At 41.4% G+C, this 26,682-nt stretch overlaps 1 protein-coding gene across 1 annotated transcript in view; it reads right to left on the bottom strand.

Annotated features, from left to right (window-relative positions):
* Window positions 1–26,682, bottom strand: part of LOC309550528 (CD109 antigen-like) — a 130,916-nt gene that overhangs the window by 21,055 nt on the left and 83,179 nt on the right. Inside the window, exons 18-23 of the mRNA XM_082250887.1 lie at window positions 25,512–25,629; window positions 20,295–20,408; window positions 19,947–20,165; window positions 17,631–17,781; window positions 12,332–12,508; window positions 11,621–11,702 (exon numbers count right to left, since the gene is read on the bottom strand). Coding sequence (XP_082107013.1) covers window positions 11,621–11,702; window positions 12,332–12,508; window positions 17,631–17,781; window positions 19,947–20,165; window positions 20,295–20,408; window positions 25,512–25,629 — 861 coding nt within the window. The remainder of the gene's footprint in view (window positions 1–11,620; window positions 11,703–12,331; window positions 12,509–17,630; window positions 17,782–19,946; window positions 20,166–20,294; window positions 20,409–25,511; window positions 25,630–26,682) is intronic.

Below are 26,682 nucleotides of genomic sequence, written 5' to 3'. Positions count from 1 at the left end.
TTTACATGGATTGGTGATCCATATTGTCCATGTTTCTGGAGAGGTTTTATGTTGTATACTAAACAAACAACAGTTTCTCTATCCAGGATGAGGAGTCAAAAGATAGCACCAATACAAGCCATGCTGTAGCATTTGAAAGATTTGTAAATGGTGGTATGATTCAAGAAAACTTTTTTTTTGGATAATTATATGTACAAGGCACACATACATGTGGAGATCTTCAATTGACTCCAATCTTTTGTGCACTACTCAGTATGTGCTTTTATTATCCCTCTCTACCTACATGGATTTCATGCATCCTTATATGAGTACATTCTACCTGATTCCCTGAGGATTGACACCTGGCGTTCCTGTATACCACTTTGTCAAGCGTTTTGTGGCCACTCCATTAGGTTGGATGGCCATGTCTTTCTGGTAAGCTGCCACTTGGTGTGTTCTCATCCCACGGGGGATCTCCTTTCCATCCACTGTGTGAAGAGTACAGACAGTTTCTACATGCTGGCACTTGTGGTTCCTCTACATTTTCACACACCCTTCTGTGAACTCCTTTCTAATTTAAGGATTTTTATATGGATGTTTTTTGGATTTGTTGTTATGCACATCATATTGATTTCAGTTATTTTATTATTAGCGCTACATGTTTATGCACATGATGGGGAACAAGACTTTTTGCCTTGTCTTACATTGGCAGTCCCATTGGACTTGATGTGAATGGGCCCTGAAAGATCCTGAATTTTGAAATATTTTGAAATGCATAGAAAACCTGACCTAAATAACCTGAACAACAGAGACTAAAAGCCTTGAAAAATAAAGACAAAGCTTAGCACAGATCTTCATTTCTTTCCATTTTACCAAAACAGGGATTTTGTGAAGCTTTATTTTTGTTGAAAAAAAAAAATAATTAAAACAATGCACTTACACCTTTAAATGGTACCAATACCTGGGAATGGTCCCTGTGAAACTTATGAATCTCTGTAATTTCATCAACTTAACAAACAATCATACAGGCACTTTATAATGATATATTGAACTTGTAAATGATGTATTGCTGTTTCTGTACCCATGGAATGTAATTACTGAGTATTGACCTGTGCACCCATCTTTTCTTGAAATGATATTGTGTAAATAATCCTCTCTAGGTCAGTTATGAAAAATAAAGTTGGCCAAAAACTAGATTTTCGAACAAATGTTTGTGCGAAAATACACTGTTCAAAAAAATAAAGGAACTCTTTTTTATCATAGTGTAGCATCAAGTGAGCACGTTGCTTCCCTGGAAGCTCAGGTCCTGAATCTAGGGAAGCAGCTGGCAACACTGAGACGAATGTCCATGCCGGAGGAGAGCCAGGATTGTACCAATCAGGTGCAGGCAGGGGTCTGCACAGAGGTGGGCGGAGTATCGGAGGTGCAGGCATCAGAGCAGAGTAGAGGGGTGACAGTTAGGAGGGGTAGAAGGGAACAAGGCAAGGAGGCTGATCCTGGGCTGGAGCACCCCAATAGATACGCCCCGTTGTGTGATGTTGGGGAAACCAGTCAGGGACCAGCATTGCTGGAGCAGAGTGACGCCCCTAGCTGCCAGGGGAAGAACTCCTCCAGTGAGGCTGGGAGAAAGGGAAAGGAAAGACAGGTGCTGGTGGTAGGGGACTCAATTATTAGAAGGGCAGACAGTGTAATCTGTGACCAAGACCGTGTGCGCCGAACAGTCTGTTGTTTGCCGGGCGCTCGGGTTCGGCACATAGCGGATCGGGTGGACAGATTATTGGGTGGGGCTGGGGAAGACCCAGCTGTCATGGTACACGTGGGTACCAATGACATAGGCAGAGGAAGACGGAGAGTCCTAAACGATTTCAGGGACTTAGGCGCTAAGTTGAGGACTAGGACCTCCAAGGTAATATTTTCCGAAATACTACCTGTACCTCGAGCCACACCAGAGAGGCAGCGGGAGATTAGGGAAGTTAACGAGTGGCTGAGGAGCTGGTGTAGTAAGGAGGGTTTCGGGTTCCTGGAGAACTGGGCCGACTTCTCAGTCGGTCACCGGCTCTTTGGTAGGGACGGATTGCACCTAAATGGGGTGGGTGCAGCCGTACTGGGTGCGAGGATGGCCAAAGAGTTAGAGGGGCTTTTAAACTAGGGAATGGGGGGGAGGGTACAGATGTAGAATTACCCAGTGGAAAGCAAGTTTCAGAGGGCAGAAATGGGGGCATTAGCGATAGGGTGTGCGGAGCTCCTATACCCAGGGTGGGTATGGGGAAAAATCAAGAGAGCAGCCTAAAAACATCAAAAGAGGATAAATATAACCGATCAAAATTACGAGGTTTGTATACCAATGCCAGAAGCCTGGCCAACAAGATGGGAGAGCTGGAGCTGCTGATATTTGAGGAGGACTTAGATTTTGTGGGGATAACTGAGACTTGGTTTGACAGCTCTCATGATTGGATGGCGACCATTCAGGGGTATTCCCTTTATCGCAGAGATAGAGAAAGTAAAAAAGGGGGAGGGGTATGTTTGTATATTAAGAACAGTATACAGGTAAATATGAGGGATGATATTAATAATGGAGCTATGGACGAGGCAGAATCCCTATGGGTAGAGCTTCAAAGGGAAGGCACGGCGGGGAAGGTAATATTGGGCGTATGCTATAGGCCCCCCAACCAGAGGGAGGAGGGTGAGGCGGACCTCATGTTACAGATAGGATTGGCAGCAAGGATGGGAAATGTCATTATAATGGGGGACTTTAATTATCCGGATATAGACTGGGCAGAAGGAACCGCACACTCAGCCAAGGCTCGGCAGTTCCTAAATGTTTTGCAGGACAATTTCATGGGTCAGATGGTGAATGCACCGACAAGAAGCGATGCGGTACTAGACCTACTGATTACCAACAATACAGACCTGATCACGGATATAGAAATACGGGACAACTTAGGGAACAGTGACCATAGGTCAATTGGTTTCAGTATTAATTACAGTAATAGGAAACACAAGGGTAATATAAGGACGCTGAATTTCACAAGAGCCAATTTCCCTAAACTGCGCTCGCTGCTAGAAAATATCAAATGGGATAGAACCCTGGGAACAAAGAACACGGAGGAAAAATGGGAGTGCTTCAAGAGCATACTTAACAAGGGAGTGGGCCAGTGCATTCCACAGGGAAATAAATTTAAAAGAGCAAAACTAAACCCTGGGTGGCTAAACTCCAACATTAAAATGTATATTAGAGCTAAAGAAAAGGCCTTCAAAAAATACAAGACTGAGGGGTCATTGGCAGCATTTAAGCACTACAAAGAGTGTAATAAGAAATGTAAAGATGAAATCAGGGCGGCTAAAATAGAACACGAGAGACATATAGCGGAGGAGAGCAAAAAGAACCCCAAGAAGTTCTTTAAGTATATAAACAGTAAGAAAGCCAGGCCAGAGCACATTGGCCCCATAAAAGATGATAAAGGAAAAATGGCCACTGAGGACAGAGAAAAGGCGGAAGTGTTAAATAATTTCTTTTCTTCAGTCTTCACAAAGGAATCGGGGGGCTACACGAAACCCGCTTGTAAGGCCGAACTAAATAATACACCTCAGGAAGTGCCGCCATGGCTAACAGAGGATAGACTTAGAGCTAAACTAGAGAAACTTAACATAAATAAATCCCCGGGACCGGATGGCTTGCACCCGAGGGTTCTTAATGAGCTCAGCCAGGTGATTGCCAGACCATTATTCTTGATCTTTAAGGATAGTTTACAGACGGGTATGGTGCCAGCTGATTGGAAAAAAGCCAACGTGGTACCAATATTTAAAAAGGGGCCGAGATATATCCCGGGTAACTATAGGCCGGTCAGCCTAACATCAGTAGTCTGCAAAATTTTGGAGGGGATGATAAGGGACCACATACAAGACTTTAGTAATGAAAATGGTATTATAAGTAGAAATCAGCATGGATTCATGAAAAATCGTTCGTGCCAAACCAATCTGTTAACCTTCTACGATGAAGTGAGCTGCCACCTAGATAAAGGTAAGCCTGTGGATGTGGTGTATCTGGACTTCGCAAAGGCCTTTGACACCGTTCCTCACAAACGCTTACTGTACAAACTAAGGAAGGTAGGTATGGATCATAAGGTGAGTACCTGGATAGAGACCTGGCTCCAGGGGAGAGTACAGAGGGTGGTGATTAATGGGGAGTACTCGGATTGGGCGGGTGTGGAAAGTGGGGTCCCCCAGGGTTCTGTCCTGGGACCAATCCTGTTTAATTTATTCATAAATGATCTAGAGGAGGGGATATCTAGTACAATCTCAGTATTTGCAGATGATACTAAATTAGGCATGCCAATATCTTCTATGCAGGATGTGGAAATCTTGCAAGCAGACCTGAACAAAATAACGGGGTGGGCAACCACATGGCAGATGAGGTTTAATGTAGAAAAATGTAAAGTAATGCACTTGGGTGCCAGAAACCAGAAAGCAAGCTATTCACTAGGGGGTGAACCTCTGGGTGAGTCTAGGATGGAAAAGGACTTGGGGGTACTGGTAGACAACAGGCTTGGCAGTGGCATGCAATGCCAAGCCGCCGCAAGCAAAGCCAACAGAATACTGGGATGTATAAAAAAGGGGATTCACTCCAGAAATAAAGAGATTATTCTCCCGCTCTACAAGACTCTGGTCCGGCCACATCTGGAGTATGCTGTCCAGTTCTGGGCACCGGTCCGCAGGAAGGATGTGCTGGAACTGGAGAAAGTCCAGAGGAGGGCAACAAAAATAATTAGGGGAATGGAGGACATCGGCTATGAGGAAAGACTACAAGCACTGAACCTATTCTCTCTGGAGAAGAGACGATTGAGGGGGGATATGATATCAATGTACAAATACTGTACTGGCGACCCTAGCATAAGGAACAAACTATTCAGAGAAAGGGAATACAATAAGACACGTGGCCACTCACTAAAACTTGAGGAAAGGCGGTTTAACCTTAAAGTGCGTAAGGGGTTCTTCACTGTAAGAGCGGTAAGGATGTGGAATTCTCTTCCACAAGCAGTCGTATCAGCGGGGAGCATAGATAGTTTCAAAAAACTATTAGATGTACACCTTAAAGACCACAACATACAGGGGTACACAATGTACGGTTAAAAGCAAACACACACACGCATCATGGGTTGAACTGGATGGACTTGTGTCTTTTTTCAACCTCACTAACTATGTAACTATGTAACTATGTAACTATGTAAGTCAATTAAACTCCTGGAATATTGATCTGGTCAGGTAAGTAGCAGCGGGGGTTGGTAATCAGTTTCAGCTGCTTTGGTGTTAATGAAGTTAACAACAGGCGCACTAGATGTGCAACAATGAGACTACTTTCAAAACAGGGATAGTTTTACAGGTGGAGGCCACTAACATTTTTTTCCCCTACTCATTTTTTTTTTTGGACTGTTTTTCACTAATTTTGCATTTGGCTAGGGTCAGTGTCACTACTGGCAGCATGAGGTGATTCCTGGACCCTATAGCCATTGCAGAGGCAGTCCAACTCCTCCAGGATGGCACATCAATGCATGCCATTGCAGTGTCTCCCAGCACAGTCTCAAGAGCATTGAGGAGATTCCAGGAGATGGGCAGTTACTCTAGGAGAGCTGGACAGGGATGTAGAAGGTCCTTAATCTATCAGCAGGACCAGTATCTGCTCTTTTGTGCAAGGAGTACTAGGATGGGCACTGCCAGAGCCCTACAAAATAACCTCCAGCAGGCCACTGGTGTGAAAGTTTTGGACCAAACAATCAGAAACAGACTTCATGAGGGTGGCCTGAGGGCCTGACATTCTCTAGTTGTAAGTGTGCTCACTGCCCGACACTGTAGAGCTTAAAAAAAAAAGAATGGTAATACTTTAATTTTGTTAAAAATAGTGTAATTCAATTTTACTCGCAGAGCTCTACAAAATTAAACATTCTTTTATAGGAGGCAGGCTCTCGTGGAGGACGCAATCGGCAGGATATTCCTGCCCACTTTTGGGTATATTGGGACCATCTGCAATGCCTTCTCGGGGAGGCCAATTGGCTGCCACGAGGTTTAAAATCACTACACTTTGATGCCTCTGTGGATCCTATTATTATTGTTATCAACTGTTATCAAGTGAGCAATCAATAAGCCACCTATAGTTTAAAGTGTGTTATGGATGACATGGTGGGATTATCATCAGTACAATCATTTACTCATTTATTTGTGAACTGCCTCTGCTTGATTCATCTCTGGTGCCTGCCCTATGAGCGTATATATCTGCCCTGCCTTCGCTTCAGTGGGAATATTGGTCTGTTTGGTCTCTCTGGCCCTGAGGAAGCCTTGCTGTGAAACGCGTCGGCTTGCTGGGAACCCTTAGACCGTGCTGTAATAGAGACCATTATTACCAGTGGTATAGATGTATCGGCACTCCCACTGGGAGTATATATCTACATATACTAAATTGGTGTAGAGATAATGAGGTAATTGGCGCTGCCTAAAATGAATTATAATTGCGGGTAAATTAATATCTCATATGTATAGGCTCAGCTCATATATATATATATATATATATATATATATATATATATATATACATACATATACATATACATAAAGTGCAGTATAAAACAGTATAAAATATCCAAATTATTAATTAATACAGTGGATGTGAAAATAAAGTGACTTTGTGCAATAAATCTGTGCGCATAGCTTCCAACTGTGTCATTTAGTATGCGTGCGCATGTGCAATGGTGGTAGATTGGCCAGATAATACTGGCTATAGTATCTGGGATTAGCCAAGAAAAATAATTGAAAAAATCATAAACTGTTAATCAGAATCAGTTACTAGTGAAATATATCAAATAATAAAGTGATTGACAATATAAAAAAGGTCTATTATGAATAAAAGTGATAAAGTGTTATCCGTGCAGGTGATAAAAATATAAATTATCTGTGAAAGATGAAATATGTATTTTATATATAGTAAAATAGATCTCTGGCAGTAAAAAGTTCAGTCGCTTGGGTAGGTAAAAAAGGCAAGTTCATATAAAGTCCATATAAAAGTGCATATAAAAGTGGGCTGCTGCGGTATTCGGCTCCGTGGGCGATTTTCGTGGTGCTCCGGGTATAAAAGTGCCGGGTGTGGAAACAGTGCTCCCTTGGTCCCAACTTTTCCCGCACTCACCAGAAATTATCACCCCCTACAGGGGTAATCAGCGTGTAAGACCTGAATCCGCTATCCGGTCCAAGATGGTCCCATAGGCTGATCCCTCTCCTGTGGTCGTATGTACCGTTCTAAGGGTTCCCAGCAAGTGATAATTTCTGGTGAGTGCGGGAAAAGTTGGGACCAAGGGAGCACTGTTTCCACACCCGGCACTTTTATACCCGGAGCACCACGAAAATCGCCCACAGAGCCGAATACCGCAGCAGCCCACTTTTATATGCACTTTTATATGGACTTTATATGAACTTGCCTTTTTTACCTACCCAAGCGACTGAACTTTTTACTGCCAGAGATCTATTTTACTATATATAAAATACATATTTCATCTTTCACAGATAATTTATATTTTTATCACCTGCACGGATAACACTTTATCACTTTTATTCATAATAGACCTTTTTTATATTGTCAATCACTTTATTATTTGATATATTTCACTAGTAACTGATTCTGATTAACAGTTAATGATTTTTTCAATTATTTTTCTTGGCTAATCCCAGATACTATAGCCAGTATTATCTGGCCAATCTACCACTGTTGCACATGCGCACGCATACTTAATGACACAGTTGGAAGCTATGCGCACAGATTTATTGCACTAAGTCACTTTATTTTCACATCCACTGTATTAATTAATAAGTTGGATATTTTATACTGTTTTATACTGCACTTTATGTATATATATATATATATATATATGAGCTGAGCCTATACATATGAGATATTGATTTACCCGTAATTATAATTATGTTTAGGCAGCGCCAATTACCTCATTATCTCTACACCAATTTAATATTGACCTTTGGTCTATATTTTAGAGGTAGGCAGCAGCCATTTCTTAATTTTACATCTAGAAATAGATTATTTCTCCATAGCGCGGATATTATTGTCAATCATATCTACATATACACTTGTTGTTATTTTATATATGTATGTCTATGTACTTTTATTGATTGTTGGATTAATAAATATGTTTCTTTTATAAAACTCAGTGTGTCATAATTGTGATCCTCCCTTTCATAGTGGCCTCCAAAGCCTCATCTTTTTTCCTCTTTTTTGTTTTTATTGGAGTTTAGTTATTTTTTAGTTTGGTATGTGTAGTATCCTCTGGTGTGCTACTAGTGTTAGTGCAGGCAAATTTCTGTTATGATTCCTGCTTAGTTTGTCAGAAATTGGGTCAGGCTGGATGGCTTCACAGAGGCAGGTCTCTCATACCTCCCCCTGGATCTAGACGTTTAGAGAAACTTCTGAAAGTTAATGGGCTGAGGCCAGGAGGGCTAATCTGCATACTTGAGGGAACATGACTAATCCCCAGGCAGAATGTTCTGGCAGGGTGGCTGAATCAACCTTTAAATATGGGGGAACAATGCCACCAGGGGAGTCGAAGATGGAGTGCTAAGGAGTCTGTCAGTGGCCTAGGAGGGACTCCTTCATCTGGGTGGGGGGGGGGGGGCTCTGCCACCAGGCTGGCTTGGGAAGATCCTGGCAGTATTTTGGTTTGCAAAGAAATCTGGCCTGAGGTGCAGCAGGGAGCAAAAAGGACAGGGTGAGTACATCAGCACACCCTGGGATTCACAAGGGGAGAGATTGCCACATGTAGCAAGCCTTTCAGGAGGACAGTGCTGTGCCTAATCCTCCCTATCCCTTGCCCTGGGAGATCTTCAGAGCAGCCAGGTGGAATGATGGACAAGCAGCCAGGATTTTGTACATAGGAAGGAAGTTGTCCCCATCCATTGTTTCAGTCAAGTTGGGCATCCCATAACCCCTCTACCCTATCACTCTTAATAAAAAAACAAAACCAAGCTCAATGGCTGTTACTTGTGTCTGGATGTGAGTGGAAAATGCTTGTTGTCTGGCTGTGAGAGATAGGGGACTCAGTCACCAGTAGCACCTGCAGGGGTAGTGATACATTTTGGGTTCTCATCCGGGATAACCCTATAGAAACCTGCATGGGCATTGCCCCTAGCAACCGGCAACCATCAAGCCAAAGAACTGTAACTTGCTGCCAAGTTGTCACAGGAGCCAAGTGGGAAAGTGAAGTTGCCGTGCTGCTGAAACTGTGACTGTTGCTGTGTTAGTCTTGTACCATTGCCCATAGCAACCACCGCAGACTACCACAAACCACTGTATTACTGTTGCTACCAAGTTGCCCAAACTGAGGCTGGGACCTTTGCTTGTACTGCTACAGAGCCTGCTGTCATCAGTGAGGACTGTGCTATCATTGCCTATGGCAACCAATTTGGGCTGCGTTTGCTATCAACTCCCAGTTGCCCAACATGTGGCTGGGACCAAGTGTTATGTTGAAAAAAGTTCTGCCAGTGTCAATGAAGTGTTGTTATGCTCAACATAAATCACAGCCAGCACATTTCCGTATAGCTATGCAAGGGTTAAGTCCAGTGTGGGAAAAATCCGGCAGAACAGTGAAGCTGGCGCCAGTGTGTCTGGGGAGGCGGAGCTACATACTAGATGGAGCCCAGTACACCCAGCACGGGAAAGAGAGGAGCAAGATGGAGGATAGTGCATGTGTGTTCCCTATGCTATCCTGGCTGCCGAAAATGCAGGAGGTGACAGTAGTGGATAAAAAGGGGCATCTGGAGCACTGAGGGGGGTTCACTCTCTTGCTGATCGGAGGGACAAAGAGGCTGTGTCTGACATGCCCTGGCTGCAGGAGGCCCATGGATAAAGTGTGGAAACTGTGAAGAACCGCTGACAAGGCTAATACCCAGTGAACTGTCACCCATTACATACGGTGTGGAGCTGCACTCAGGCTTATGTAGAGAACAGCTGGAAAAGGAGAAGTTCCTGTTGGCCTGAAAGAGCTGGAGGAGAACTACAGAATGCAGGGTCGAATCACAGGACAGGGGTTTCCTCATGAATCTGGAGAGTAGGGTCGAGTCCTAGGACAGAGATTCTCCCCATCCATGAGCGACACCCATTGCTGAGGTTGGGAGTCTGTCTTGGCATGCAGCTCGGCAGGAGACATGGTGCCCATCAGTGCTGCCCAGCGGAAACTGGCAGCCATCCCCGGAAAGCCAGCTGTACCCATCCACCTTGTCAGCCCCACCTGGAAGGAGCCAGAGTGTGAAGACAGCTCCTCTTCAGGTGAGCCAGAGGGGAGCGGCAGTGGTGGGGGAATAGATTGGGGGTCACCCAAACTGCAGGCAGAGTTCGGGCCCTTAGAAAGTTGATTGGGATGAGTGGTCCCCAGGCAGTGGGTCAAACGAAGTGTAGGACTGGGGAAGCACTCAGGAGGAGGTAGAGATGCTGGACCATTAGATAGGCCCTCTACACCAGAAGCAGAGGAAGTAGAGCAACTGCTAGCTTGTGCTGAAGAACTTCAGCTGACCCCAGCTTATGTCTGGCAACAGGTCCAATCGGGGTCGTCAAGCACATGGGCCAGGAATGAAGCCCAGAATTCTTCATACAAGTACTGGATTGTTCGGTCACACCAATCTTACATTCTCCTGGACATGGCAGGCTACGAGATCATCCAAGGTTCACCTGGTTTCAGCAGGAGATTCAAAAGAGAACTGCGTTTGAGTGGTGTCTGAATTATCACTATGTCCCACAACAAATTATGGATATTATTGAGGCCAATTGAATTGGTGTAGGATTACATGCATTTCCCTAAGCCACAGTGGGAGTCTCATAATCAGGAGGCCTGGGCCCGGTTTCAGGACATTCAGCAGTAGTGGAGCCTGGAATGGGGCAATTCACAAAGACCAGGTAGTGGCCATTAAAGCCAGACAGCCAAAATAAAGCTATTTGGAAACCTAATGGTAACATCATTAGACTGCCCAATCCCAAGATGTACTGTTAGAGGGGCTGATGCAGGATTCCAGCCTGAAGACAGCAGGGATTGACGGCAGTTGTTGCTGCAAGGGGAAGATCTGTGGCCCTTGCCTTTGTTTCTTTACAGACTAGGCAGGATCATTTCACCTACTTTCCTTCTCGATTTGCTGTTCCTGGAGAAGACACCTGGGTGAAGCCTAGAACTTTGCTTTGTAGAGGAGAGGAGATACTCCCAAATGTAGCTTACAACATATTGCGCTTTTTTCTAGGGGCTTAGAGCACCTAGTTTCCAAGGGATTTTTTGTTTTTGATCATTAAGGACTGTTGAAAGCCAGGAGCGAAAACAGTCCAGGATTTTGTACATTGCAAGGAAGTTGTCCTCGTCCATTGTATCAGTCAAAATGGGCATCCCATAACCCCGGCTCTACCCCATCCAAGTTATCACTCCTAATAAAACAAAAAAAACAAGCTCAAAGACTATTCCTTGTGTCTGAATGCAAGTGGAAAATGCTTGTTGCCTGGCTGTGCAGAGATAGGGGAATCAGTCACCAACAGCCCCTGCAGGGGTAGTGCTACATATGGTTTCCATGTTATTTGATTTGTCAATTTGTGACCATTAATATGCAATTTGCTTACCAGGTACTTCCAATTGGATCAGAATTTCCAAAGGCACTAAAAGAACCATCATTGCGGAGATAAAGTAATTCCCTCTGGTAACCTGAATGTGTAGGAATACAAAGTGTTATTAGTATAAGGGTATTTAAAGGGTGCTTATTTCAAAAGATTATGCAAACATCAGTAGCCTGGGACTGCAGAATCCCACATAAACTGATAAATGTATACTGTATATATATAATATCTTTTATAAACTACAATCAAAGCAATAGGTAATGCTTTAAAAGCCTTTACAGGTGATCAGTTTAGAGTAAAGCAGAGCCAAACACTCATTTTTTTTAAATCCAATAAATGTGCCATCCTAGCCCTGGTATTATATGAAGTTAACAAAATCATGTAATCAGGGGTGTGCTTGGTCTGTGCAGCACCCGGCTTCTCAGACAGGATTTTGACAGCTCTGAATCTCAGCTGAACTCTTCCAGAATAATACTACTGAGGAAAAACGTTGTTTATGTCTTTTTTCATCATATGCTTAGTTTAATTTGCCTAGATTTGTGACAGGTTTTACTACACAGAATTCTGATTTTCTGAAAGTGTTGGGTGAGAGCATAGACTGGGTACCATTAGCAACAATATTCCAAACAGAGAGTATGATTGTTGTATTCACAGCATACTTTAACTCAGATTTATTTTTTTATTTTTTGTGTTTTAATTTTGCAATTGTCATATTACCTTGTTCCATGAAATTTATAGATTTTTGCCTTATATTTTCATTGATTTGATTAGTTGCTATCAAGTACAGAAGAATATATATATTTGGTGCAAAAACAATCATGTTTTGCTCTCCACAGCCGTATGGCATAGTGATCAGTGACTCAAGACCGTTTATTGAAGGTCCAAGAAGATCTCCTGTTGAAACACAAGTAAAAGATTTAGATTAATACCAATATTATAACAGTCCAAATTTCAGTTGCTACATATTGTACTTCAGTGAGTAATAAAAGCAACATACAGATTGGCTCCTTTCATCTGTGACAAGTCAAGCTGGCCATTTCTTATGATCAATCAAATAAGGATGTGGCTAAACAAACAAGGTGTAGACAACTGTAAACTGTCTGCGCCCAGAGGCGATCATCTACTTTTTTATCACTGCACCACCTATTGAATGCAAACAGCCATAAATAGCTACTTGCTTTGTCAACCTCCTATAGCTTTGAATGGGGCTTCCAACCAGCAGCTAATCGCAGGGAACCTGGCCCCTGTGGGTAATCGCAAAGGGCCTGTTTGTGAAGTGTGAATGAGCCCTAATGATTAGGTGCAGGGGAACCGATGAATGGACCAGCCCCTGTATTGTTTCTCCTTTGCAAGGGAAAAAGGAACATTGCATATTTTTCTCCTTTGCTAGAGGGAAGTTTGTAAAAAAAAACTAAAAATAAAGATAGATGAGGGCTTGATCTAGGTTAGAATTAGTGTAAGTGTTGGCGTTAGGACCAGTGTCAATGTTAGTGTCAGTGTTGGTGTTAGTGTGTTTTAGTTAGGATAAAAAAAAGGTTTTATATTAGTGTCTATGTTTAGGTAGGATAAAAAAGAAAATTGGGCACTATAAATATTTTGGGCCAGTTTTCCTTTAACCATAAAATAAGGCACTGAGCAGTGGCGGCTGGTGCTCAATTTTTTTGGGGTAGGGCGGCAAACAAACTCCCCGCCAGGTCCGCACTCACCCCATCCATGGTCGCGGCTTCCTCGGCTTCTCCTCCCGGCTAATCCCTGTCTTAAGATTCGCCTCCTGTCCTGACTGGCTGGGAGTAGAAGCAAGAAGACAAAAGCGAAAATTGATTCACTAATGTCACAAGTGGGTTGATTGGGGGCACAGTGCTCTGTGCCCTAAGCCCAACCTTTTTGAAGCCAATTAGAGCCTCAGGCTCTAATCATGTGCTTCCAAAAAAAAAAACGAATAGAAACCTTTGAGTACGGTGCCCCGCATGAAAATTAGAGGGCGGCGCCCCTGCACCCCTTATGGACAGGCCGCCGCTGGCACTGAGAGTATAGGTATAAGTACTGGGGCATATGTGTGCTGTGTATATAGTGAGGGGACTCAAGTTTTATTTAACCATGGCCCTTTAACCACTTCAGCTCCAGAAGGTTTTACCCCCTTCATGACCAGGCCTTTTTTTGCGATACGGCAGTGCGTTACTTTAGCTGACAACTGCGCAATCGTACGGCGCTGCACCAAAATAAAATGTATGTCCCTTTTTTCCCACAAATAGAACTTTCTTTTGGTGGTATTCGATCACCTCTGCAGTTTTTATATTTTGCTTTATAAACAAAAAGACAAAATTATTTTTGTACTAGTAATATACACTTTTGGCATGTTTTTGGGAACCAGTGACACTAATACAGTGATCAGTGCTAAAAAAATATGCACTATCACTATACTAATAAAACACACAGGGAAGGGGTTAACATCTAGGACATCAAAGGGTTAAATGTGTGCCTAGGGAGTGTTTACTAACTGTGTGGAAGGTGCTTTAACTGTGGGAAAACAGAGATCCGTGTTCCTGCTTAGTAAAAACACAGGATCTCTATCTTCCCTTGTCACAGCATGGCGATCTGCCTTGTTTACATACGATCGATCACCGGGTGCTGGCAGACATTGAGCCCGCTGGCCCACTGATTGGCTCCCGCTGTGTCCGATCAAATCAGGAGCGTGGCATGCCCCAGACCCCGTGTGCAGAATGACATACAGGTATGCGATTCTGCGCACAGGGGCTGCCGCCCTGCAGTAAATGTAGGTGGGGCGGTTGGCAAGAGGTTAAGTACCTCCCACGCAATATGGCCACACCCCAAAATTCAGTGCAGCTTTATTCCTTTCTGGGGTTTTTGAGGGGGTGTTAAAAAATTACCATTGCGGATGCCAGATATACTAGGTATGCCACTGCATAATGTAAAAAAGCTGACCATTGTGAGCACCTCTAATTGTAAAAAAGGGTTTGTCTCGTCCCTCTATCTGCCACTTTTGCCACTTGATCTGTTAAAAGAAGTTAAAAAAAACAGACAGGATCACCAGAAGAAAAAAGAAAAACTTAAAAGGAATGCAGCCATCATATCTAAGAATTGGTAAGCTGCAATATGATAAACCTTTGGGGTTTATTATAGCACTGAATTAGGTGAGTATTTTATATCATAAAACATGTTTTAAATACTTATCATATTTCTTTTTGATATCTATCAGGTACACACATGCGGCATGAGTTGGAATAATGATTTACTGGCCATGGTGCAATATGGCATGTTAAAATATATCATATCCACTGTGTCTTATATTGTTTTTAATCATGGCATATACGGTATGTTTAATCATGGAATTCATTATCTCAGTAGTTCTATATGGCAGAGTTGAAGCACACTGGTACATGTGGGACTATGTAATATGGATGAAAGATTGTCAGGAATGGATTCAACTGCTGGTGGCACTGTGGCTCCCAGACCTGTAGGTTGTAGTTTCGGTGTCCACTTGTGAGTGTCACTGTTCTTAGTAATTAGTCTTCACCTGAGGCTGGTTGCTGGGAGGCTATTTATTCCTTTCTGTGCTACTTTCCCTTGCCTTGGTGTTTTGCCCATGTGCATTGTACTTGTACTCGCTTCCTGATCCTCGCCTGCTTGCTTGTTCCTGTTCCCGTGTACCTTCTCTCTGTCCTGGCTTGCTCCCTGCCCCTCTGTCTGATCTCCCATGCATGACCTAACCACTGACACTGACTACGCTTTGCAGCCATATCCTACTGTCTTTATTTAGTTTTGTAGATGGTTTAGGTAGTTGTTCATTGTTAGCATCTTTTCTCATTAGATTTACTAGTTTTGGTTTATGGGGTTTTGGTATATTGCAGGTGCATTTATACTGTTGTCTATTATATCATTAATAAATCACTTTATTTTACTCTATACTTGCACCTGGTATTCTCTGTGTAAGTCCACAGGTTTCTGGTCATTCCAGTATTCGGTATCCGGGACAAAGATATTGATTCATATATGTACGGTTATGTCTATTACTGTTTGTTTACATATACCTTGTTTGGGGTCACATGATTACTGTTATACCGCCCACCTGCAGGTGGGAAGAGTTTGGGTACCATCAGGCATCACCTAAAGGGTATATAAATGGCAGACTATGCGGACTAAGATATGCCTCTAAGGAAGAACCCCCCCCCCCCCCCCCTCTAAATCACATCAGCATTTTGAGTGTCTTGTGGTTGGGACTCGCACAGTGGACCAGGTTATGCGGGACACTTTATCACTTTAATAAAAAGGCATTGCAAAGGTAATTCTCAAGCCTGGTGCGCCCTCTGTTCTTGTCTTTTGAGTTTGTCTTTTGGGCTTCATCAGTCACAGTAGTAGTAGTAGTTACATAGTAGTTAGTTAGATTGAACAAAGACACAAGTCAGTCTAGTTTAACCAATAAAAAAGAAAAAAATCATACAATACAATATACACAATCCTATACCCACAGTTGAGCCAGAGGAAGTTGAAAAAAACCCAAGCAAGCATGATCCACTTTGCTACAGCAGGGAAAACAATTCCTTCCTGATCCCCAAAGAGGCAATTATATTTTTCCTGTATCAACTTTACCTATAAATATTAGTACCCATTTTTATTATGTACACCCAGGAAAGAATCCAGGTCTTTTTTTAAAACTATCTACTGAGCTGGCCAGAACCACCTCTGAAGGGAGACTATTCCACATTTCCACAGCTCTTACTATAAAGAAACTTTTCCATATTTGGAGAACAAATCTCTTTTCCTCTAGACGTAAAGAGTGCCCCCTTGTCCTCTGTGATGATTTAAAATGAATAACTCAACACCATGTTCACTTTATACTATTTATATGTGTACATGTTGATCACATCCCCCTGAATAAATTCAGTTCCTCTAATGATTTCTCATAGCTTAGCTCCTCCATACCTCATCAGTTTTGTTGCCCTTCTCAGCACTTTCTCCAGTTCCCCAATATCCTTTTTGAGAACTGGTGCCCAAAACTGAACTGCATATTCCAGATAAAGTCTTACAAATGATTTGTACAGAGGAAAAATGATATCTCTCTCTCTGGAGTCCATACCTCTCCTAATACAAGAACTTTGCTTGCTTTGGAAACCGCAGCTTGGTATTTCATGCTATTATTAAGCTTATGATCTACCAAAACCCCCAGATCCTTCTCTACTATGGATTACCCCAGTTGTACCCCCCCCCCCCTAGTATGTATGGTGCATGCATATTCTTAGCCCCCAAGTGCATAACTTTACATTGATCAACATTTAACCTCATTTGTCACATAGTTGCCCAATTAAACAGTTCATTGAGGTCGGCTTGTAAGTTGGAGACATCCTGTAAGGATGTTATTTCACTAGATAGCTTGGTGTAATCTAAAAAAAAACTGAAATGGTACTTTTAATCCCAGACCCTATATCATTTATAAAGATATTAAAAAGTAAGGGTCCCAACACTGAACCTTGGGTTACACTACTGATAACCTTAGACTATTCAGAGTACATTAACTACTACTCTTTGAATTCTATCTTTTAGCCAGTTTTCTATCCATTTACAAACTGATTTTTCCAAGCCTGTAGACTTTACCTTACACATTAGCCATGTGTGGAGAACTGTGTCAAACGCTTTTGCAAATCCAAGTATACTACGTCCACAGCCACCCCTATGTCCAAGGTTTTATCAGTCCTCAGGGGCCTGCAATATCTTGCCAATATTTGAATGGCTGAAGATTAGTGCTTCACTATTGCCGTAACAAGTAAAATACAGAACCTCCAGAAAGATGCCTACCTTGTAAAATGGTGGGAAATCTATATGGCCATTTACCTTCTCCTTTCATAATTACATGGGGAGGTCTGAACTATGTGACAGATGTTGACATTTTTCATAAAGGGAACAAATTCACAAAATGAAACAACTGTTTATGCAGTCAGCTACTAAAAGCAGCAGACATCCTAAAATTATTTGATGAATCGAAAAAACAAAGAATTCTTACCAGCTACTGTGATAAATGCTTCTTCACTACCTTGTACCAAATCACTGGGGAAAGCAAATGAGAAGTTCTTTGATACTGTACTAGGTGCATTGACACTACCACGAACATCAAAAAGGGCAGACTCTGAATAATAATACTTCACACCTTCAGCCTTTAAAAAAAAAATATATTACAAAATAAATAAACTTTATTTCAGGAGGCATTGTTAACATGATTGTACACATCAGATTATGAAAGTAGTTGGTAGAATAACGACCTGTTACCTAAGAACAGTCTGCATGAAATTACATACTCTAAATTTTTCCATAACAATTGTGAAATTGTATGAAGGCAGTGGATAACCAAAATCCTCAATAATTACAGTGCTAGTAATCAGTAAAAACAGTGTTCATTCATATAATAACAATGAAAAACAAAAATGCTAAAATTATTCTAGTGTAAAACCAAAAAATTAAAAAAATATATAAATGAATAAAATGTAAAAATCACGTGTCCATATAAATAACAAAACATTCAAACAGTCCCCGTATAAGTTCCATGCACTGTCAGTTGAGTTGCAATGTGATTGTGCCTTAGCTGACTACGAAGTTAGGAGCTGGGCGGCTGCAAAACTCCCAGTTACATAGTTAGTCAGGTTGAAAAAAGACACAAGTCTATCTAGTTCAACCAAAAGAAAAAAAAAAAAACTAACAATCCCATATACACAATCCTATACCCACAGTTGATCCAGTGAAAGGCGAAAACCCCCTGCAAAGCATGATGCAATTTGCTCCAGCAGGGGAATAAATTCCTTCCTCAGGCTCTATACTGCCAATCCAGCTACACAGTGCTTTATTGTGATTTTTGTAATATGCCTACAGTCCTCTGACACTTTTCCTGTATGTTTTTAATGCCTATAATAAGGATGTTTTTAATGTTATCACACTATGAGCTTTTTCCTATGATTTTCACCTACTTATCCTGGGATCTGTGGAACCACTGCGGTTAGCGGAGGATTACTTCCCCAGACGCTGATCAAGTGGGACTTGAAAGGAATTCTGTTGGAGAAAAAGTCTGATTGGATTGAAGATTCACAGGGTGCTGTTTGGGATCTGGGACATGTTTTTTTGATACACACAGTTTTACAGAACTTTTACTGTTCAAATATTTTGTTATTTATATGAACACATGATTTTTATGTTTTATGCATTTATATATTATTTAATTTTTGGTTTACAACAGAGTATTTTTTATATTTTGTTTTTCCTTGTTGCACGCTGTTTTCACTGATTATTAGCGGTGTACTTGTTGAGGATTTTGGATATCCACTGTCTGCATACAGTTTCACATTTTTTGGGGGTTATTTTAGTATAGCAGCTTGTGTTGTATCACTGTTTTGGATCATTTTATTTTTTTTACACTGTAGCGCGGAAGGGTTGATTATATTAATCCACAACCATTAGACTCCTTTTACACAAAGGGTCTGATCAGGTCAGTTTTTCAGGCAGACCTGATCAGACGGTCCATTCACCCCTATGGACAGGATTGCAATAGAACAGCCTGCTCTGAAGGTGCTCTAAAGGAAACATGAATACAGAAATATTTTGTTGCCATTGGTGATATAGTTGTTTAATGAGGCAGGCTCCAGGGTTGTATATCCAGCATCACTAGCTAGTCAGTTTTTGACTTGCAACGAGGATACAGAATGGGAGTCCAGAGTTTTCAGACTTGGTTGGCTTCATGCATGTTCTAGGTCAATAGCTCACTAGGTAGTGAAGCTTGGATGATGATGATGACAGTTCCAAAGTCTAAATTTTTAAAGTCAGTAAAGTCAGCCCCTATATATCTATCTACAGATGAGTGACTAATAGAATATATAATAGACCAATAGAATAAATTGTAGAAATGTTTACTTTTTCCAGGATAATAGTAAAGTAGTATGATAAAGGTCCAAAGAACCACTTATCAGTTCACTATAATGCAGGGGTATAGAAGTCCATCAAAAACAGGTACGCCCTCTGCAATACCACTGTCCCCATGGGGAAGTGCTACACTTTGTTTTAAGGATAGCACTTAACAAGGGAATTTATTATTTTAGTATCATTATCAGGGTCAAACTGCAAATAAGAGAATCTTGAATCATAGGAAGGCTATTTATGTTTTTTCCCATATTATAGGTAACAATGATGAGTAATAATGGAAGGCTCAAAGAAATTATAAATTTTATTACAAAGCAAGACCAAGCGTATCAGCCACATACTGTACAATATACCAAAGTCGTATAACCTATATTCAAGAATAATCAAGGTTCTTTTTAATACGAGGATTATGACTTACCCTTACTACAATATATCTGGTCAATGTAACAGTTGCTGCATTTGAAGTTGCTGTAACAGTAATTGTAATATTGCCCAGTACTTTTGGCTTTATAGGAAAGAAAACAATAGTTCCATTCCCTTTGAGGATGGTCACATTGCGTTGTCCTGCTAGAAAGCCTGTGTTGTTATTGGCTACAATTATTTCAAATGAATTGCTAGATGCCAGTGTGATAGCAACCTGAAACACATTAATAAATTGGGTTAATGTACTTCATATTCAGTATGTCCCTGTATTATTAGCATATCTAAAAAATAACTTTTCACAAATGTCAAATTGTTGCCACAAAATGTAAAAAAAAAAACAAACCTGCACGTCTTCTGTTAAGGAATTTGACAACATTACTTCCAGGATAAACTCTTCGCCTCTTGTTAACATATTTGGCATATTAAATGTCATGATAAGAGGTTTCACCACAGACAGCTAGGTATAAAAAATAAAATATAAATTAAATATTGCTTTGGCATAAAAAAATGTAAACATAAATCCTATAGCTTATTTGCATGAACTACATGTGGCAAACAAACAATTGAAATAATAAAAAACATTTTTTTAAGCATTAAAGGTTCAGTCCACTCAGTGCACACATTTCAGTTTTGGATAAATGCGGTTTGTTTGAATCACTGATTCATGGAGCCCTGAGGAAAGATCTCTGCACCAAACTTCTCAGGTCTATAAACTTTCTGCAGCTAAAAGATTTATCTCCCCTGCACATTTTAGCAACTATACAGTTGCATTCAGTGAACAGAATCGCCCATTCCAACAAACAAGGTAGATGGAGAAATCTACCCCCACCAGAACATTGTGCTCTGACAGCTGCAGCTGCCGGTCAAGAAAAAAAAATTCCAATGTGTCGATTCGGCAGAATTCGATTGAACGGTTGATGTTGAGCCGAGGCGACCACACACGGTTCAAAATTTAGCTGGTCCCTGCAGAACTGGCCAAATTTAGATCAGTGTGTAGCCAACTTTATACTTCCATACCTCCTGGGTCCACTTCCTTTTGCCACCCACCTCCTACCACAGTTGAATGGTTAGCCTTACTATACAATTTAAAGGTCAAACATCATAATAACTCATAAAATATCAGCATTTTCTCACAGTGGGGTTGATTTACTAAAACTGGAGAGTGCAAAATCTGGAGCAGATGTGCATAATAGCCAATCAGCTTCTAACTTTAGATTGTTCAATTAAGCTTCAACAAAAAAACATGAAAGCTGATTGGTTCTTGTGCAGAGCAGCACCAGATTTTGCACTCTCCCGTTTTAGTAAATCAACCCCTAAGTGTCTGTTGCTTAAGGCTAGAAGAAAAAGAAGAGAAGGCAGTTTGTTGTTGCCTTACTTTGCTAGTAGCTCATTTCTTGTTGCTAGAACCCAGAGCAGATGAACAATAAGTACACAGTACACTATCATGCACATTGAATAAACTGTGCAGTGGCAAAAACAATGAGGATCAGGCCAGATGGCAATGGTTGGCAGGATAGTGATCTCAACTTTCTATTGTACACAGTAAAATGTCACTGACAGGCAGCATCATGATATACAGGTGTGCAGCCCGAGAATATGGTCTCTGCTGGCTAAGTGGAAACCCAACCTGAATTTATACTAAAGAAAATGCAACAGGAAAAACAATCCTTTTTGCCAGAAAGAGTAGAATTGGGGACAATATTCAGCTGATTTAAGAAGCCAACAGGTAATTCAGTCTATCTATACCTAAAACATTTGTTTTGAATGTACAGTATCTCTTTTTAAGCATCAAACAGAGTTCATTAAAGTAAGCCTGGGAATCTGACGTTTCTGTACTGTAGTTAAATGTCACTTGTCCCTCCCCCAGCCTGTGACAGGACATTAAAGGAGAAGCTGACTAATGAGCTCATTTCTGTCACACTGCTCTCTCGTCCTGTCAGCATGTTTCTGGTTAGCACATGAACACTGTAAAATAGCTCCTTGTGCTGTTTCTCTACTTCCCAGTCTGAGCTATGCTGTACAGTCAAATGCAGGAAGCTAATACCAAGTCAAAATCAGGCACTTAAGGTGTACTTGCTTTTACAAATAAAAAGCAGACATGCTTAAATATGTATTTTAATATGCCTGGAGTTCAGCTTTAACAAAATAATGCTGACAAACCATGTAATAAAAAAAATCATTCTGATTACAAAGAAAATATCAATTTATTTTAGTTTGATTGGATTTTGTGCCAGGACCAACACTAGCTGAATGGTTCTTAAACCATGTTGTAAATTAAGCATGCTTTCAGGAATAGAAGTATTAATAGTTTATTTCTATCAATTAACAAAATGGAAAGTAAATAAACAGAATAGAAATACAAATCCAATCAATATTTGGTATAACCACCCCTGCCTTCAAAACAGCATTAATTCTTCTAGGTACACTTGCACACAGTTTTTAAAGGAACTTGGCAGGTAGGTTGTTCCAAACATCTTGGATAACTAACCACAGATCTTCTGTGGATGTAGGCTGCCTGAAATTCTTCTGTGTCTTCATGTAATCCCAGATAGACTCGATGTTGAGATGAGGGTTCTGTGAGGGCCAAACCATCACTTCCAGGACTCCTTGTTTTTCTTTACGCTGAAGATAGTTCTTAATGACATTGGCTGTATGTTTAGGATCGTTGTCCTGCTGCAGAATAAATTTGGGGCAAATCACATGCCTCCTTGATGGCATGGCATGATGGATAAGTATCTGTCTGTATTTCTCAGCTTTTAGGACACCATTGATCCTGACCAAAACTCCATTTGCAGACATGCAGCCCCAAACTTGCCTGGAACCTCAACCATGTTTCACTGTTGCCTGCAGGCACTCGTTATTGTACCACTCTCCAGCACCCCCCCCCCCCCCCCAATTCCTATGTTTTTGTGCATAGCTGAGTCGCATAGCCTTGTTTCCACGTCAAAGGTATGGCTTTTTGGCTGCAATTCTTCCATGAAGACCACTTCTGGCCAGACTTCTCCAGACAGATGGATGGGTGTACCTGAGTCCCACTGGTTCCTGCCAGCTCTGTGCTGATGGCACTGTTGGACATATTCCAATGTCGAAGGGAAATAAGCATGATGTGTCTTTCATCTGCTGCAATAAGTTTTCTTGGCTGATCACTGTGTCTACAGTCCTCAAAATTGATAGTTTGAAAAGTACATCTTGAAACTCCAGTCTGTTTTGAAATCTTTGCAAGGGACAGGCCTACTGATGCAGTAACTACTTTGTGTCTTGTTGCTGTGCTCAGTCTTGCCATGGTGTATGACCTTTGACATGAATCTGTCTTCCACAACCTCACATTAGTAGCAGAGTTTGGCTGTTCCTCACCCAGTTTTAGGCCTCCTAAATAGCAGTTTCAGTTAATGACTGTGTTTCAACCTACATATGAACTTGATGATCATCAGCACCTGCTGTTATATTTAGTAAATATACAAATGACTCTAATTCTACAAAATCTGTGATTTATGTACAAAGTGTGCAAGTCTAAGAATTGATGTTGGATTGAAGCCAAAGGGTAGTCACACCAAATATTGATTTGATTTAGATTTTTCTTCTGTTTGCTTTCTTTGCATTTTGTAAATTAATAAAAATAAACAATTAAAACATACACTACTCATAAATTAAAGGAACCCTTTGAAAACACATCAGATCTCAATGGGGAAAAATATCATGCTGGATATCTATACTGATATGGACTAGGTAATGTGTTAGGAAGGAAAGGATGCCACATGGTTTGATGGAAATCAGCATAATCAACCTATAGTGGGCTGAATTCAAAGACACCCCAAAAATCAAAGTGAAAAAATGATACAGCAGGCTAGCCCATTTTGCTGAAATTTCATTGCAGCAACTCAAAATGCTTGTATGCATGCCTGACAACATCGGGGCATGCTCCTAAGGAGACGATGAACATGTCCTGTGGTATTTCCTCCTAGATTTGGACCAGGACATCACTGAGCTCCTGAACAGACTGAGATGTAACCTGGCAATGTCGGATGGACCGAAACATAATGTCCCAGAAGTGTTCTATTGGATTTAGGTTGGGCAAGCGTGGGGGCCATTCAATGGTATCAATTCCTTCATCCTCCAGGAACTGGCTGCATACCCTCGCCACATGAGGCTAGGCATTGTAGTGCACCAGGAGAAACCCAGGACCCACTGCACCAGCGTAGGGTCTGACAATGGGTCCATGGATTTCATCCCGATACCTAATGGCAGTCAGGGTGCCATTGTCTAGCCTGTAGAGGTCTGTGCATCCCTCCATGGATATGCCTCCTCAGACCATCACTGAACCACTACCAAACTTGTCATGCTGAATGATGTTACAGGCAGTATAATGTTCTCCACGGCTTCTCCAGACCCTTTCACGTCTGTCACATGTGCTCAGGGTCAACCTGCTCTTATCTGTGAAAAGCACAATGCACCAGTGGTGGACCTACCAATTTTGGTGTTCAATAACAAATGCCAATTGAGCTCCATGGTGCTGTGCAGTGAGCACAGGGCCCACTAGAGTAAGTCGGGCCCTCAGGCCACCCTCATGAAGTCTGTTTCTATTTGTTTGGTCAGAGACATTCACACCAGTGGCCTGCTGGAGGTCATTTTGTAGGGCTCTGGCAATGCTCATCCTGTTCCTCCTTGCATAAAGGAGCAGATACTGGTCCTGCTGATGGGTCAATGACCTTCTATGGCCCTGTGAAGCTCTCCTATAGTAACTGACTGTCTCCTGGAATCTCCTCCATGCTCTTGAGACTGTGCTGGGAGACACAGCAAACCTGGCAATGGCACATATCGACGTGCCATCCTGGAGGAGTTGGACTGCCTCTTCAACCTCTATAGGGTCCAGGTATCGCCTCATGCTACCAGTAGTGACACTGACCCTAGCCAAATGCAAAACTAGTGAAAAACAGTCAGAAAAGATTAGTAAGGGGGAAAAGTCAGTGGCCTCCACCTGTAAAACCATTACTGTTTTGGAGGTTGTCTTATTTTTGCCCATCTAGTGCACCTGTTGTTAATTTAATTAACACCAAAGCAGCGGAAACTGATTAACAACCCCCTCTGCTACTTAACTGACTAGAACAATATCCCAGGAGTTTAATTCACTTGATGCTATACTCTGATTAAAAAGCGTTCCTTTTGTTTTGTTTTTTTGTTTTTTGTGTATATTTTTGAAAGCATTCTAACTTTCACACCTGGCTAAAAGCTTTGCACTGTACTGTATATATACAAACTAGTGTAATGCATGCCCTATATGCTGAGTTCAGGAGAAAGGTAGCCTCTAATCTGCCTTTCTATGTAGAAATCCAAATGTGTCACCGCACTCCAAAATATCTTGCTCAAGATCAAAATTCCTTTATTGTCAATGCATAATATCTACAAAGCTGAACTTTACAGAGCTGCACAACACTTTCAAGCCTTCTGGCTCTTCCCCAGGTGCATCATTTAATAATCCCAAATTTACTACCTTTCTATATTTAAGGATCCACATGATTCTGATCATACAAACATACTCAAAAAGTAAAAAACTCAAAATTACCTCAATAGGCACATCAGTAATCCCCAGACCAAGTCCCTCAGACATAACAAATGCAGTGGCCACCCAAGTAGTATTTTTGTCTGGCACAGTTACTTGAAGATTTCTTGATAAACTCGAGCTGTTGAAAAAACATGGTACTGAATTATTACTTTACATTGCTTTAGTACTCTTGAACACATGTCAACAGTTTTCTGCAACTATACTACATGTGCAGGTGGTCTTAGAGGAGACCTAGATGGTATTTCTCAAGTCTTTTCTTGGTGCCACTAGTCTGACCCAAATAATACAGACTGTTTGACAGGGAGATAGAAGCACAAAACAGAGTGCATTGGATCGTGCAGATAAAAATATCTTTCAATGAATTGAAAGAATAAAATTGCAGTTACGGTAAATTGGTTTGATCAGGGCATATCACCAGAAAGAAACTCCCTCATTGGATAACCAGGTCCTCCAAACCAATGCCAAGGACACCCTCACTAGGCTGTTGGCATCAGGAGAGATGTGAGTAGGAATGGTATGGTCTGCACTGCAGTGAACACTTTAAAGCCATGGGGTAAACATGTAGAAGTCCCCAAAGTGTAGTGGCATGAACAGACTTCAACCCTGGAACAGAGTACTTACACTAACAGATTTTGGAGGTCATGCCCTTCATTTGAGCGAATGATAAGGTACTAACAAAGCCTTTAAATAAAGTTAGAAAGAACATTTGTTTGGTGCCCAGAGGAGCTGCTTGTCATTTGGGCATCTTGAGCCAGAGTTGACTCAGGACGAGGATGTCAGAGAATGTCAGTGCAGTTCATGAAAAGCTGGCTGCATATAAACAATGGGCTGTAAAAAGCTCAGCAGTTTAGGGAAAGGCCAGCAACAGCTAGGAGACTGAAAGTTGCAAACTGCTCCTCATGTCCTCACCTAGAAGAGCAGGACACAGAAGAGGAGTAAAAATGACACATACTTCCAAAGGCAACACATGATTGCAAAAAAGACTTGTAGAATAAACATATGTATATATGAACAAATAAGTGGAACAAACAAAAATGAAAAACTAATATAAAATGCCAGAAAAATAAATTATAATTGCACTGGTATATGAGAAATATGATAAAAAAAAAACTAAAGCTATAAACACAGGTTGCATGAGACATAAAAAAAAAACACATACATAAACCCTGGA

This window comes from Pelophylax lessonae (assembly GCF_965119305.1).
Source record: "Pelophylax lessonae genome assembly, chromosome: 3".
Classification (NCBI taxonomy): Eukaryota; Metazoa; Chordata; class Amphibia; order Anura; family Ranidae; genus Pelophylax; species Pelophylax lessonae.
Note: the sequence above shows the minus strand (reverse complement) of the source record. Positions and strands in the feature narration are given on the sequence as shown.